General features: G+C 45.2%; 1 protein-coding gene across 2 annotated transcripts in view; it reads right to left on the reverse strand.

Annotated features, from left to right (window-relative positions):
• Positions 1–405: 405 nt before the first annotated feature.
• Positions 406–16644, reverse strand: part of ARHGEF5 (Rho guanine nucleotide exchange factor 5) — a 63650-nt gene continuing 47411 nt past the window's right edge. For both annotated transcript variants that reach the window (XM_043514828.1, XM_038387500.2), the window contains 10 exons: positions 15193–15353; positions 13921–14073; positions 11602–11731; positions 10798–10872; positions 6339–6428; positions 5668–5822; positions 4729–4890; positions 4086–4156; positions 3537–3641; positions 406–3171 (listed from right to left, as the gene is read on the reverse strand). In XM_043514828.1, coding sequence (XP_043370763.1) covers positions 3017–3171; positions 3537–3641; positions 4086–4156; positions 4729–4890; positions 5668–5822; positions 6339–6428; positions 10798–10872; positions 11602–11731; positions 13921–14073; positions 15193–15353 — 1257 coding nt within the window. In that variant the 3' untranslated portion in view covers positions 406–3016. The remainder of the gene's footprint in view (positions 3172–3536; positions 3642–4085; positions 4157–4728; positions 4891–5667; positions 5823–6338; positions 6429–10797; positions 10873–11601; positions 11732–13920; positions 14074–15192; positions 15354–16644) is intronic.

The following is a 16644-nucleotide window of genomic DNA, read 5'->3' on the forward strand; positions in this document are numbered from 1 at the left end:
TATAACTAAGACTGAGCTGAATGATCCAGCAAGCCTTGTGTTAGCACCTCTACAAGTGTTTTTGTTTTTTTGCGTGCGCTGACATGGTTAGGAAAGAAGCTGTAATAGTCTGCAACTGATTTTAGATGTACAAAACCGATTGGTGTAGAAACGGAACAATAAACACAAGTGCCAAATCTCTCCGAATACTAGAACAAGGGAACATTCAACCAATTTGAAGGGCAGTAAATGTAATATAGATAAAAAGAATCACTCTTTAATCCAGTGCACAGTAAGCCTACAGAACTCAATGCCACAATAGAATTGAGACTGAATTTAGCAGGCTACCAAAAACAAACAAAAAAACCAACCAGGATTGGGATTTATATAGTTAATGAGAACAGTTTCAATTGTGAAATTTTTTTAAACTTTATTTTTTTAGAAAGGGTAAGCCTCATGCTTAGAGGTTTATGCCAATCTTTACCTGCTAGAGGTAACAAATGAACTGTCCCTATGGAGAGATTTGTTTCACAGTTTCTTGTTGCAGGGTTTCTTGTATCTTTCTCTGAAGTATCTGGTACTAATCACTGTCAGACAGGGTACTGCACTAGATGGATCGTGGGTCTGGTCTCACATGGCAATTCCTATGTTCCTACAACCTTCCCCCCTCAGAAACAGACTGGATAACTTTGCATTCCTGGGACAAGGTTAAAGTTGAAATCGCTGTGATGTGCATGCTGCACAATTGAATCTCAGATTGCCTCGAGAGTTCTCATGAAGGCTTATTCTCTTGAGTGACTTCAAAGATTTATGCACTCCATAAAGGTGACTCAGGAACTCATGACAACCATGAGTTTGTCCCAGATGATTTCATTTGTACCATGTATGCATGAAGTTTGGAATCTTGTATTTGGACTATGACAGAAGTTTAGGTGGGTGGCTGAGGATTACCTTTGTTAGTCTGTCATTACCTTCAGTTTGAAGTTAGGACTCGCATTTACCCCCTTTCCGAGCACTGCTTTCAGCTGTTAAAAGTGGACCCAGGCTCAGTTTTAGGTCTCTCTAAGGAAGCACTGTGCAGTCAGAGGACCAGTCTTTTGCATGGCGAGCAGGACATCATAACCATCCTGTCCTTCAGTCTCAGTACGGTGGATACTAAGTATCCTCTCTCAGTACGTCATCCTCCCAGGTCACCTTGGTATTCAGATGACTGGTGACAGATGATGCATGTGGTATGGAGGTTACAAGGGCAGTCGTCTCATTCTGAGTATAATCGCACCACATAATGTTCTATGTCATGGCTGCTGTAGAAGTGACGAAAGATGTCAATGCAGAGGAAAAAAAGCTAAGTCTGAAATGTTGTGGGAGGGTAGTTGTATATGAAAAAATAGTTCTGGTTTTTGGGGGTGATGGGAGTGTTCAAATGTTCGCAGCTGTTACAGGCACAAAGCTTGTGTTCCTATGAAAAGATTAACTAACTGAAACATAACAGGTAAATTTGTATATCCTAACTGCAGAAGTGCATAAGTTTATTAGGTCCAAAAAAAAAATCCAGCTCAAATGACTGGCATAAATAGGCTGGAACAAACTATGCCACATACAATATAAATGGGAAATCAAAAGGATATTACAAAGATCCAGAGATACAAAGGTCAATAATTCTTCAAATACATTAAAAGTAAGAAGGCTACATGTGTTGCTTTCGTACTTTTGTGTGTTTAAATTCTCAACCTTGATGTTGTCTTAGCATAATTACATGCAAAAACCCTCCTTTGTTTAATACAGAAGGAAAAATATTTTAAAGTTGAAGCAATGTTTTCCAGTGGGCAGATTCTGCACATAAGCTTCACTTAAAAACCAGATGACTTTGCACAGAAATGGAACCTCAACAAACTGCAGTTACAGGTTTTGCTTAAAAATATCTATGGTTTATAGATTTCCTTATGTTTTATAATTGTGCAAAATGTTGCATGTTGCATCACATCTGCTATAATAGATTAGGCATACGCAGGGCAGTTCTACTTTCCTGCCGTTCAAAAACAACTAAATTTAATTACAGAGCATATGCCAACATGTAAAACAAAACCTTGGTCAAGAGTTTCAAAAGTGACTGGAGATTATGGGACACTGTTTTCCAAAGGCAGGTGACCAGAACTTCCTGAAAATCAGGCTCCTTCAAGGTATTTCAGGTTGAGCGCCCAAAAATCACTAATGTTTAAAAAAAAAAAAATTGCCAAAAGATCTGAAAAACATTTTAGATGGAAAAATGTATTTCCCCCATGCTCACCTAACTCAAATGAATTTTTCTCATACTAGCTAAAACTTATCTTTTGCTGAGACTCTGGTTTAAACTCAGCTGGTATAACAGTGCAGAACTCCTTTGAAGTCAATGGAATTGTATCCACTTACATCAACAGAAAATTTGGCCCATTATATATTATTCTTAAATGGAAAATATGTGGAAATTAAAACCACTTAAAGAACCCTAAGAAGAGGTTGAAATGAAAAGCTCTTCTTGACCTTAACTACAGAGTGCTTTACACGTCTATAGTGCCTTTCTTCTCAGGAACTCAAAGCGCTTTACAAATATGAATGAATTTAGCCTCACAACATCCCGTGAGGTAGGTAAGTATTATTCCCGTTTTACAGATGGGGAAACTGAGGCAGAGTTCTGAAGTGACTTGCCCAAGGTCATGCATTTTGTCAGTGGCAAAATCAGGCATAGATTTCCAAGAGTCCTGAGTCCCAGTCCTCTGCTCTCATATGTTCCCTCCCTACTACTACAAAGCAAGCAATATATGCAGCTTCTTTTCTTCCTTGGTCTCACCATGACTACAGAGGCAGTAGAAGTGAATATATTTACTCCTGGCTGAATTCCTGCTTCCTTTAGTAGCAGCACTTTGTCTGACAGTACTAAGTGCTCGTTTTTTATTTCTGAAGAGTTGTTTCTTCCAGAATGTGGTGTAGAGAAGGATTCTTAAGTCAGGTTTCTCCATACCGGAAAGACTATACAGTGTGCAACAGGAATTGGAGCGTCCTATTTCTTGCAGAAGACCTGCTGTTTGGCATTCTTCACACGCTGTTCCTCCTTCAGGTTCATCTGGCGTGCATGTTTGCTGGAGATCATTTCCACATGCTCTGAGGGAAACCAGCCTCTTTCTCCATCTGAGAGTTTCACTCCTTCCATCCAACCTGCAGGGGTGGAGGCAGACACAGAGAACATGAGACAAACTGACTGAGATTTCCCTTTCCCGCCTCAAAAAAGCCCCATCCTAACTGAGTAAGCTAGAGCAAGACACCAGCCAAAAAGAGATCCCCTTGCAGCCTTCAAGCCACATGGTCTATTTGTTTAATGGTCTAATTGAGACCCCCAGATAATAGGTAGGCAAGGGAGAATCTCCTCCCAGTCCCATAGGCAGGGGCAAGATGCTTTCTGAGAAGAGAGCCTCTCTCTCCATCCTTTATATAGCCTAATGGCCCTGAAATCAAAGAGACATCCTAATACAACTCAGTTCTCACCCCCCTTCTCCAAGAAGATCACGGCTTGTTCCACTCACCGTCATTGCTGTTCTGCATCACCATGATTATATCTGCTTTCTCCAGGGCCAGCTCGTCATTCTCCCGAGCTTTGTATGTCCGTATGCACTGAACCTGAGGTGAGTCTGAGAGAGAGAGAGGGGTGGAGAGCGTGAGCAGGCTGGAGGAGTGAGAGGGATTGCAAGTGTTGGGTACCACATTCTCCCCAAGAGAGAAAGAACGTGAGGGTTGGGCACAACACCTAAGGGATGAGGGAGACCCATTTAGGGTGAGACTCAGCATCTGAAAAGTGGGGAGGTGGAAGAGCGCCCATGTTAGGGGTGATTCCTGAGATGAGTGTCTGAGGCTGTGGAGGGGATGGGGAAGGTAGAGACTGAGGGGCATTGTCTGGAGATGAGGGGAAAAAAGAGTCAAGTTTAACATTTGTAAAATAAAGGGGAGGGTGAATGCTCCTCTTCAGATTCACTTCTGTGTCTGTGTTACCCTTGTATCTTCCTCCTCACTGGGACACCACTCTGCCCCTTAAGCAAGTCCTCCCACCCAGCCCTGCAGCGCCTGAGCAGTCTCACCAGGGCTTTCTAAGAGATCTGGTTCGCCTCGTGGTGGCGCCAAAGCGGAGATCCACCGCAGCTTCTCACTGCTGGAAAACACCAAAATACAGATACTGGAGAGACAAGAGTGGAGCAGCCAGAGGGATGGGGGGGGTGGATTTGTGTAGGGATGGACTGGAGAAGAGAAGTGCCCGCCACCACCTCCTGGGGAAGTGAAAGAGGAAGCTAAATAGGGGAAGTGAAGGATTAATGAGAATCTGAGGCTAAATGAAGGAGGGAAAAGAAAGGGGTTGAAAAAATGATTTCCCACATTTTGGAGGTTGATATCCCAGACATGGTGTAGGAGCTTGAGATATCTGCCTGGGTAGTTGTTCAAGGGGATAACTGAAAAGAGGCTATGGAACAGGACAAGGGTACAGGACAGTATGGAGAAAAATGGCTCAGTGGATGGGATTAAGGGATCAATATGACCGCGCATTGGGATAATTGGAAAGTGTGGTGGGAGGCTTGCAACTTCATTGTAAGAGAGTGTCCTCTGGGTCTCAGAAGCAGCAGGGGATGTTGGGCATTTAGGCAGCTGAGAGCGGTACAGGGTTTTGGCAGCTGCAACCATATGTATAATTGGCATTAGGATTCAATGGGAACAATCTCTGATTCTTACTGTGTTTCTGTGCGAAAGAGGAATTCCACTCTTTTCCCCTGGTTGTTCTTAAGGAGAAAAAGGCGGAAAACATTTTTGTTTGTCCCGTGCAGCTTCACCTCACACTTCTCCCCTCGTACATCTGAAAATGCAGCATGATCAAACACGACAAAGCGCCCACCCCTAAAGGGAAAGAGAGGGCGAATGAGAGAAACTGTGTGTTAGCTTTAAAAGTGACGTACACAGGATAAAACATTGTGGTTTGGGCCCTTTCTTGCTGCTTTGATAGGTCAAGAAGGCTTAAAAGGGGTGTGTGTGTGGGGCGGGGGGTTCCACCTTAAATCTATAAAGTCTCATCTTCTCTGCTTTTGCTAGAGGTCTTCTTGGAAGACCAGAGAATTGGAACAAGATTTTTCTTAGCTCACAATGGAAGGGGCAGGATTGTTTGAATCTATCACAGGCCATTTTTCTCGCAAGTGTTCGTCAGAAGTTGGATAAATATTTTACAACTTAAAAGAAAGTGTCTAGACTAAAGAATCCCTTCCTCAACTACTCAGGTTTCAGGTTCTTGTCATGCCATATTCCCACTGTTTCTCTGGTCATCCATACAGTCCTTAAACTAAAACAGGTTGGAGGAGAAATGCGTTACCCTTGAACAAAACTAGACTGAATTAAGTTATGCTGTAAAGCATAAAGGGGCGGAGGGGGAAGGTGCAAAGGGGAGGAAGATATGTAGAACTACATACTGTAATTAAGAGTTTGGAAATGAAGGTGCTGCATGATGAAGCTTGCAGACTGTTCATGAGATGTGAGACTGCTAAACTGAGCAGTCTAGCTGACAAAGGTTGCAATCTGCTGGCTGGAAAATGATGGGGGAAGGGACACTGCCTCACCAACATCCCCACCCCTTTCTGGACCCGAGCTTAGAGGTCAGTGAGAGGTGCAGTCTTGGACACTCACTCCCTGGGCCGGGATAGGAGCAGGCGGTCATTGAAGAGATGCAGGTAGATGGGGCGGGTGCTGAGTTTCCACTTGGGGCTCTGAGTGGTGTAGTCCAATGCCATCAGCTCACCACATTTCACCAGCCGCCTTGACTGTGAGACCAGTGGGAATATCTGTGAGACAGGGAAGAATGCCATGATTAGATACCCATGGAAGTTGGTGCATTAGGGCTGGAGTTATGCCTTCAAACAGGGTTTCAGGTAAAGATGAGGTTTGAGATTGCTCTCATCTCCCTGTTGTAGGTGGGCAAGTTGTAACTTGAGTCAGCTTCTTCCAACTCCAGGATGAGGTAGATGAATTGGGTAGATTCAGCTCTTGTCTACTCCCCTGCATTATGCCAGGGATGACACCAGAATCAGCTCTCGCTCCACTTCTTGTACAGGAGTGAGGTGCTGGGCTGCTGTACAAGAGTGGGTCAGGTTACTGAGCAACCCAGGGGGAGTGTCTCACCTTGTACTGCAACTCTATTTTCTGTGTGCTCTATACTAGTTCATCAGTGCTCCTCACGTATAGGAAAATACATGGTGCCGTGGGAGACGACTGACTAAGTGTGCAGTGATGGGTTAGTAATGTTGGGTCAGGGTAGTAGGTAGGACTGAAGTGGAAATCTGAGTGGGGTGGGTTCTCACCTTGCACTCAAAATCAATCTTTTGGCTTAGGTAGATCAACTCCTCAGTGCTCTTCATGCGCTGGACATTTTCATTGCAGTCCTTTATGAGCTGCAGAGAGGAAGGAGGAAAAGATTGTTGGGAGTTGCCCACTGGGAGTGGATAGAATAGATGTAGATGGTACAACCCTCAGGATTCTTTCTCCCAGAACCTTATTTTCCAAAGAGAGGATGCTGTGCTTTCTTGGCCAAACAGTTAGTTTTATTCACTGTGGAGGTTTAGTCCCTGGTTTTGAGCTCTACTCTGAGTGAGGAGTGCTGTCATCATGTCTCGATCACTGCAACCTCCTTGTCTGGTTTTGACAAATCCAGCCTTGTCCTGCTCAGAGCCGTTAAGCATGTTGCTGCAAAGAACACTCTCCTAGCCTGTTGCTTTGACCATGACGCCCCTCACTTTGCCTTGCTGTACTGGCTCTCCCTTCTGTATCATATCCAACCAAAGCTACTTGTCTTCTACATTAAAAGCCTCTCACAGCCTCTCCCCACCCTAGCTAGCATCATGATACTACCTATCATTCAGTATCAAAGGGTCAACTCCTGCCTCCGATTGGCTGTCAGCCTCCATTGCCCACTTGTGAAATTTTCGAACAAACACCTTTAGGCACTCCTGTGAACATTTTGGCGGCGCTCCTGTAAACATTTGCAAAAGTAACTCATTATCCACCTTCAAATTCCCCCTTTGCTGGTGTTTCCTACAAGAAAATCAGCAATGATTAGGCTGCTGGTATATTAAGATCACAGCCTATCATGCTGACCACTATTGTTTCCTTGTGCTCCCATCTGTTGTCTCCTGTCTTATGCTTAGTTCCAGCCCCAAATAGCTTAGTCTATCTATTTGCCCTGTGTTTGTACAGCACCTGGCACAAAGGGCTCCTAGGTGCTACAATAATACCAGGATATCTGGGAAGCAGTAGATGCATCAAAATACTGTTGCCTGTTGGGAATTGGGTCAAGTCACTGGTCATTTGGGAGCAATACTTACTACAGGCAGGTTTCAGAGTAGCAGCCGTGTTAGTCTGTATCCGCAAAAAGAACAGGAGTACTTGTGACACCTTAGAGACTAACTAATTTATTTGAGCATAAGCTTTCGTGAGCTACAGCTCCGATGAAGTGAGCTGTAGCTCATAAAAGTTTATGCTCAAATAAATGTTAGTCTCTAAGGTGCCACAAGTACTTTTTTTTAAACTACAGGCAGTATCTCAAGCATACAGGAAGCTGGGGGTTTATTAGATAATACTTAACCACAGACCTCACCTTTGCGTGAGCCTGACCCACCTCCTGCTCCACTAAATCTGTTTCCTACCCCACACGAGGAGGATGCTCTTTAGCCTTAAATATAGGGCTGTCTAATGTGGTTGAAACCCAGCAGCTGCTAACAGTGCATGGCAATGTGGATTTACAGAAGAAAGGAGCAACACTCCAACGAGCGGGACTAGCTCAAGTACAATCTAGGACCCACTTTGCTGCAAGGTGCAGGATTCAGTGTGTGACATTCTCCCCCACACCCAAAAGTCCCAAATTCCTTTGCTCTAGCTGCTGTGCTGTGGGAGACTCAATTCCATGAGACTTGAGCAAAGGTGGGATTGCATAGGAGGGAGTGCACACCATGTCCAAAACACTGATCTGAGTGGTTGCAGGGGTGGAGAATACCTGCCATTAAGGGTGTGACATCGTGATTCCTCAAGAAACTCAAATGATTGCCCTATTTATCATAGAATCATAGACTTTAAGGTCAGAAGGGACCATTATGATCATCTAGTCTGACCTCCTGCACAAAGCAGGCCATAGAATCTCACCCACCCACTCCTGTAATACCCCTAACCTATGTCTGAGCTATTGAAGTCCTCAAATCATGGTTTAAAGACTTCAAGGTGCAGAGAATGCTCCAGCAAGTGACCCATGCCCCACGCTGCAGAGGAAGGCGAAAAACCCTCAGGGCCTCTGCCAATCTGCCCTGAAGGAAAATTCCTTCCCAACCCCAAATATGGTGATCAGCTAAACCCTGAGCATTGGGCAAGACTCACCAGCCAGACACCCAGGAAAGAATTCTCTGTAGTAATTCAGATCCCACCCCATCTAACATCCCATCACAGGCCATTGGGCATATTTACCGCTAATAGTCAAAGATCAATTAATTGCCAAAATTAGGCTATCCCATCATACCATCCCCTCCATAAACTTATCAAGCTTAGTCTTGAAGTCAGATAGGTTTTTTGCCTCCACTGCTCCCCTTGGAAGGCTGTTCCAGAACTTCACTCCTCTGATGGTTAGAAACCTTCATATAATTTCAAGTCTAAACTTCCCGATGGCCAGTTTATATCCATTTGTTCTTGTGTCCACACTGGCACTGAGCTTAAATAATTCCTCTACCTCCCTGGTATTTATTCCTCTGATATATTTATAGAGAGCAATCATATCTCCCCTCAGCCTTCTTTTAGTTAGGCTAAACAAGCCAAGTTCTTTGAGTCTCCTTTCATAAGACAAGTTTTCCATTCCTCGGATCATTCTAGTAGCCCTTTCTCTGTACCTGTTCCAGTTTGAATTCATCCTTCTTAAACATGGGAGACCAGAACTGCACACAGTATTCCAGATGAGGTCTCACCAGTGCTTTGTAAAACGGTACTAACACCTTCTTATCTCTACTGGAAATACCTCGCCTGATGCATCCCAAGAACGCATTAGCTTTTTCCATGGCTGTATCACATTGGCGGCTCATAGTCATCCTGTGATCAACCAATACTGCAAGGTCCTTCTCCTCCTCTGTTATAAGCTGGGGACGCAGTTGGAAGTAACAAAAATTCTTGTTATTAATCCCTAAATGCATGACCTTGCACTTTTCACTATTAAATTTCATCCTATTACTATTAATCCTACTCCAGTTTACAAGGCCATCCAGATCTTCCTGTATGATATCCCGGTCCTTCTCTGCATTGGCAATACCTACCAGCTTTGTGTCATCCGCAAACTTTATTAGCACACTCCCACTGTTTGTGCCAAGGTCAGTAATAAAAAGATTAAATAAGTGTTTATTACTGTAGTGCATAGTGACCAACCAAGAATGGAATCCCATTGTGCCAGGCACAGTACCAACACAAAGTAGTAGACAGTCCTGCCCCTGAGAGCTCCAGTCTAAATAGACAAAGGGTAGGGGAAAGGGATACAGCATACAGATTGATGATTGTGCAAGTGGTATGTTAGTGTCATGATATGGGGGCGTGGGGACAGATATGGCAGTATCCTGCAATATCCTTGAAAAACCTTATTGAATGATGTAGCTTTGGAGTTCGTTGCATTAAAGATGCAAAGTTTATGGATTATTGTAGAATTGTATGTAACTTTTCTAGGGGGGAGATGTGACCCCCCCCCCCATAAACCCTAAGAAGTGTTATAAGCTTCAAAGCTTTAAACATTATGCCAGACAAGAAGGAACCTTTGGGACAAACAAAGTTGAGTGGGTTTTCTAGGAAATACTTGGGAGGAGGTGAATGCAAATTCCCAACCCTGGACCCAATCTTCTGCCGTGAGGAGAAAGCCATTGTCTGCTGATTACCTATTCTTGGAATAGGAAGATCAAAGCTCCAAGCTGCAGAAAGGAGGGACTTATCGTTCAGAACAAGCTCCCCCATTAATTTAACAGCTATTATTAACTTGTAACCACAGGAAAACCCCTTGGTGTGGGGTTCGAAGGACTGATCAGCCTCAGTTGGAGTTGGGTGGGGGCGGGAATCTCTGGTAAGCTTTTTACAATGCAGGTATGTTCCTTTAGTGTTTTTAATGTTTTCTCTGTAATGCTTTCACCTTAAGAAATGTGCTTGTTTAGAAAGGGCTGTGTGGTAGCTTGTAACTGTAGGCAATTAGGCTGCTTATAGCCTCTGAAGAGAAAGCAAAGCAGGCCTGCTGAGGAACTCTGACTTGCAGGGGAACTCAGTACAGGCAGGAAACTGTGCAGCCTGGCAAAACAGTGATCAGGAGGGAGAGAGCCGCAGGTCTCTACCTGAGAGAGCTGATAGCTAGGGAGCTGGAAGCCTGAGAGAGGATGCCCTGGCTGGAGCCACAAGGGGGAAATACAGGTGCAGTTGCCCTGAACTATGATGGAGGTTTCTGTTTAAACGCGTTGAGGTAAATGAAAGACAAAGGGAATGAACAGCCAATGGGAGAGAATGCCTAGAGTGAAAACTAAAGAAAGTAGCGTGACATTATCAGTGCCCATCAGCCACTGCTCTTGCCCTTGGCTCCTGGCTTCCACTTCAAGAGCATGTGGCATTAGCACATGAGCAGTAAGATCATGTGAGCATTTCAATCTGTCCCTAATGGGAGTCCCATGCTGTGGGAGTCCCTGCAGCTGTTTGGTTCACTGTCTAAAGCAGCACTGGCAGCTTGGCAATCACACTGCTAGTGGAGAATGGTCTGGTGCTCCTTACCTTCTCCAGTGCATCATAAGCCTGCGTGGCCTGCACTTCTTCATCCGACTCGGGCGGGGTTCTCTTCAGTATATTCTGCAGAACAACCACAAAAAGTGTCTCAGAACGGAGGCTGAGAAAATGGACCCCAAGGACAAAAGAGATGGACATGTGGATATGGGGGAGCCAGGTGTAGGGAAACAACAGGATGAGCAATAGCAAGGAAGAAATGGGCAGAGGGCCAAGACAGGAGGGGAGCATGAGGGGATCAGGATAACCAGCGAGCACAGGAATCTGCATGCATCTCCTATCTTTGCAAGTGTACTACTAGACTCAAATATCACATGCAATAGCTTCTATAGTGGGAAATGAACACTAGTCATGGCACAAAACAGCTGAGGAACAACAACATGGTTCCTATTTGTTTAATACTTCTTTCTATTTGTGCAACAGTAAGGCACATTAAGCACACGATATTAGGACTCTGTATGCTACGTTGGCTCCTGTTTGCTTCCAACTGCAGGTCAAGGTATTTTTAAAGCTTTGGCTGTGCATTAAAAACTCCTGAACTCTAGAAGAGGAGCCTCTAAGCATTTATAACCTAACCAGCGTTGGTGTCAGAGCAACTATCAAAGATTATCACAACCACACTTTGCAGGCCATTGAACAGGCAAACTTCTCTCCTGTTCCCCTCAGCTCCTCTATCTTTCCCTGTCTAGCCTTGGACAGGATTCCTGTGCAGTGACCTGTGTCTGAGTGTGCAGTGAGGGAGGAGTTAAGAGTATGTGCTGGGGACTGCGAGTACTGTGGCCACAGCGCTGGTACCTGTAGGAGGAGTTTGAGTCGGGTGATGCGTTGGAAGGGGAGAATGAGGAAGGATTTGAGGGAGAGGCGCTGGCATACGGTGGCGCTTTCCAGTCTCTCCAGGACTTGCTGGAACCTTGCATTCTCAGTCCTGCCAGAGAAAGAGAGAAATCTAGGAGTTGTACAGAATAACAAAGTGGAGGGGCAGGATCACAGTCTGATTCAACCAAGCAGCAGAGCCCTCATTACTTTGGTACTGGCTCTTTCCCTGCGAGAGAAAAAAATCTGTCTCTCTCAATGGAGTTGAACCCTTCTGCTGGGGAAGAGGTAGTGTGCAGGCTGGCCCTTTGGGAATTGGGTCTCTCAGCAGGGTGGCAGTGAGAAAGTAGTATTGAGGTGGCATCACAGGGACCTATTTCCTTCCTCAGATGAATGCCATACTGGGTCAGACCAATGGTCCAACAGGCTCGGTAACCTGTCTCTGACAGTGGCCAGTACAAGAGCTGTAGGGTGTGTGTACAGAATAGGCCAGCTGGAATGATCCACCCCGTCTTTCCCCTCCTGGCTTCTGGTGATCAGAGGTTTAAGTTGCCCCAAGCATGGAGTTACATCCCTGACCATCTTGGCTAATACCCATTGATGGACCTATCCTCCATGAACTTTTCTAATTTTTTTTTTAACCCAGTTATTCTTTTGGCCCTCACAATATGCCATGGCAATGAGTTGCATAGGTTAACTGTGTGTGGTGTGGAAAAGTACTTCCTCTTGTTTGTATTAAATTTGTTGACCATTAATTTCATCAGCTGATCCCTAGTTGTTATATTGTGGGAAAGGGTATATAACACCTCTCTATTCACTTTTCCCACACCCTTCATTTTACAGACTTGTATCGTATCCTCCTTATGCTTCTCTTTTCTAAGCTGATCAGCCCTAATCTTTTTAGTCTCTCCTAGTATGGAAGCTGTTCCATACCCGTGATGATCTTTGTTGCCCTTCTCTGAACCTTTTTCACATCCACTATATCCTTTTTGAGATGGGGTGACCAGACTTGAACTCAGTATTGAAGGTGTGGGTGTACCATAGATTTATATAGTGGCATTATGAGATTCTGTCTTGTTTTCTATTCCTTTCTTAATAGTTCCTAACATTGTTAGCTTTTTGACTGCTGCTGCACGCTAAGCTGAAGTTTTCAGAGAGCTATCCCTGGTGAGTCAAAGATCCATCTTGAGTGGTAACAGCTAATTTAGAACCCATCATTAGATATGTGTAGCTGGGATAATATTTTCCATTGTGAATTACTTTGCACTTGTCAATGTTGAACATCATCTGCCATTTTGTTGCCCAGTCACTCAGTTTGGTGAGCTCCCTTGATAACTCTTCCCAGTCAGCTTTGGACTTAACTATCTTGAATAATTCTGTATCATCTGCAAACTTTGCCATTTCCTTGTTCACTCCCTTTTCCAGTGGACAAGAGAAGCTGTTCCCTGGTGAGACAGAGCCCTTTGGAACAGGGAGACTCCTCCCTATAGAGGGAATAGCTACATTCCAATTCCCCCCTCAATGGGTTAGGGCCCTTCCCTAGAGGTAGAGGCAGTGGCTGTGTGCTCTTCCTCCCTCCTTTTCCTAGAGCACAGGGTCCTGGAGACCCTCTCCATTTGGAATTGAGCCTTTCCTGGTGGGCGGGAGGGAGGGATCAGTACCAAGGCAGCCTCCCTCAGTATTAGGTGGCAGTGAGAGGGAGTACAAAGGGTGGCCCTTCTCCAGGAGAAGAAGGGAGGCAGTGTGTGTGCAGCTTCCATGAGGACTGGGTTCTTGAATGGAGATAGCAGTGGGAGAGTTGTTACTGAGGCAGCCTCGTTCCGCATTGGGGTCCTTCCCCATAAAGGGTCAGTATCCAAGTTACCTACAGCTCTGATTTGTTCTCTCCTGCAGGGGGTGTTATGGGACTAGGGGTATTAGCTGCTCCACTCTACCCTCCACAGCCATGTTGAACTGAATCCTCCAGTAGGATGGGGTGGCATGAACCTGCAATTACTTGTTTCTGCCTTCTCCAACAAGGGGCTCTGATACTTGGTAGAATCAGATGCTGATTAGTCTTTCCCTTCCCGTGGCTGTTAAACCAGAGGAGCCTGGCACTTCCCAGCCCTGCCCTCCCAATGGATGGTTTCTGTAACACTGAAGAAAGCCTCCGACCGCTCTCATACACCCACTCTTGCAGACGGGGCATGACTACCTGGGGGCAGCCTACAACCGCTCAGCTCTATCCTGGCTGATAAAGGGCACTTATGAGGTGCAACAAGGAGAGCAGAGGGTGAGGTGGGAACAAAGCAGAGTTCTTACAGGAGCCTCTGGAAAATCTGGTCCTGGTAGGTCTGATTTGTCACGTATGGCAGATACACCTTGCGGAATTCAGGAGCATGTCTCAGAGCCACGTCACACACGTTGAAGGTGAACATGTTTTCCTCAAACTTTTCCTCCAGGTCGAAGAGGAAACTGTAATGCCCCATATGTCGCCATGAAAGGAGAGAAACACTGTTACTAATGTGCTGTGGTTAGTGTTATTTATTATTTGCATTACCATAGCACCTAGGAACCACAGTCATAGGTCAGGACCCCATGGTGATCAGTGTTGTACAAACACAGAATAAAAAGATGGTGCCTACTTCAAGGAGCTAAAACTCTGACTATAAGACAAGAGACAGCAGATGGAGACAGACAGACTGGGAGAGTACAAGCAAAGTGAAAAGGTCCTTTTGTCTCTATTAGTCATCAGTCTCCTTCCCTTGCTGTGCTACGTGTAAGGCCCACACACGAATCACAAGGTTCCTCTCCACTTTTGGGGGACAGCAGAGGTCTGGTTGGTGGTGGTGGTTTGGCTTTCAGTGTGAAAGAGCTGAGGAATACCCAAATACATCATCATTAAGTCAAAAGGGATTTCAGCTACTGTGAAGTCCTGTTTACTGCTGCTTAAGGCACATTCATAAGGATCTGAGAGTTTAAAACAAAAACAACCCAGCCCTGTAGTGGAAATGGAAAAAGTGGCAGAGAACCAAAGGACATGCAATCAGTGAAGCCTTACAGAAGAGAAATAAAGGCTCTGAGATACAGAATGTACATCAACCAAAATGTCTGGCATGTGGTGGCACTGGTTCTGCCTTATGGCTGGGCCTGGATTTAGCCAGGTTGGAATCTGCCAGATGGTGGCTCTAGTTTTCTTAAATTGGGTCAGGTGGATGATGGGTTCTGGGTTATGTCTGCTTGGTGCTAAATTTGGGCTGAAGTCTCCTTTCTGGTAATTCTTGTTTGGTTCAGGCCAGGTTTGGTGGGGCCTGTAGTCTGATTGGCGGCGTTTTAGATTCTTTCCACCACAATTTCTAAAAGCACCACACTGAATGAACACGATTACCTGACTCACTCTCTCACCCAAAGAAGGAAAGAGGTTCATTCTAGGCTAGGGTAGGTGTCCCTCTGAGAAAGGGATGTGTGTCCCAGGATTGAATGGATATGTGGAGTAGGGGTGAGAGGGCTATTGACAGGTCTGATCTTTGTTTTCCATCATTGGGCTGTATTTGCATTCACAGATGCTGTCTGAAGTGAAGGACCAGGACTCACCTGGCACTGACATCACGCACTTCCTGCAGGCGGGAGAAAAGCCACTTGCGCTCCTGATTGGTGAGGAGTGCCTGGAGTTCTGATGAGCGCTGGAAGTGATCCACTGCCACATTTAAACTGCGCAAGTATGAGGCCTCTGACATGATCAACTCGAACTTGGCCTGTAGAGGAAGGGACACAGTGTCAGCATAGCAGGCATGTCTGTGAGGGATGTAAATGAGGTGGCACTGAAGGACAATGAAGGGGCAAAGGTCAGTAACCTTCCTGGCTTCCAGTGTAGGTGGTGTGTAGTTGCTGATTCCTAATGGGAAAAAAGCCAAGCTCTCTCGAACCAGGTAGTACAAAGAGATGGTGCTTTAATGATGGTTAGAGGCCTGGGGCTAGGCAGGCTGGCGGAGATAGATGGGACATCAGTCTATTCCAGTGGTTCTCAAACATCTGTATTGGTGACTCCTTTCACACAGCAAACCTCTGAGTGTGACTCCCCCCCCTTATAAATTTAAAAACACTTTTTTTATATTTAACACTATTATAAATGCTGGAGGTGAAACGGGGGTTGGTGGTGGAGGCTGACAGCTGGCAACCCTCCATGCAATAATCTCATAACCCCTCTGAGAGGTCACGACCCCCAGTTTGAGAACCCCATATCTATTCTTTCTGTGGTGCAATTTGAAGCTATTCATCAACTTTGACTTGAAATTGTAGTATCTATTTTTTGCTTTTTTTTTTTACAGAAATAATCTCAACACCCCTGTGTCCTATTCTTTCTCCAGAGATTCATCCTTCCTGGGCTTCTCTTTATTTAGCACACCCCCAGATTGCCCTTTCTCACGAGTTGTCTGATCTCCACAGTTCTACCTCTTATTTCTCCATCAGGGTCCTCAAATTTCTCCCAAGTCCTCATTTTCTCTTCCTTCCCTGGACCCTCGTCCCACTGCTTCCCCTTCAATTCTTCTTGATTCTCCTTGTCCTTCCCACCCCATTTCTCTGAATCTGCCTGCCCAGTGTCCTCCAGTTCCCTCATAGCCTCTTTTACACACAATGGCAAACTTTTGATCCTTGCATTCTTTTTCAGAGGAATTCTAGTCTGGACCTTGATTAATGTAGTCTTTTAGGGTCCTCCAACTTCTTCCACACTTGGTCTATTTTAGTAGCAGGGGACTAGACCCAGGAGGTCCCTTCCAGGCTTATGTCCCTAATGCTTCCTCCTATTGTACCTTCCTCCACAAGGCTTCTTAATTCCTCCAAATTTGCTTTCATAACATGTACTGCTGGGTTCCATGACCCAATTCCTTACCCTTGCATGCCTTTCCCTTACTATGCTGGATTCAATTCACTCATAATCACAGTTAGCAAGCTTCCCTTTAACCTGGATACACATTGCTGATCATTTCTCTTCCTATTCACCCATCTGCATTCCTGTATCCTGCATTCATGCTCTCTGATTTGTCC

This window comes from Dermochelys coriacea, chromosome 1 (assembly GCF_009764565.3).
Source record: "Dermochelys coriacea isolate rDerCor1 chromosome 1, rDerCor1.pri.v4, whole genome shotgun sequence".
In the NCBI taxonomy this organism is placed as follows: Eukaryota; Metazoa; Chordata; order Testudines; family Dermochelyidae; genus Dermochelys; species Dermochelys coriacea.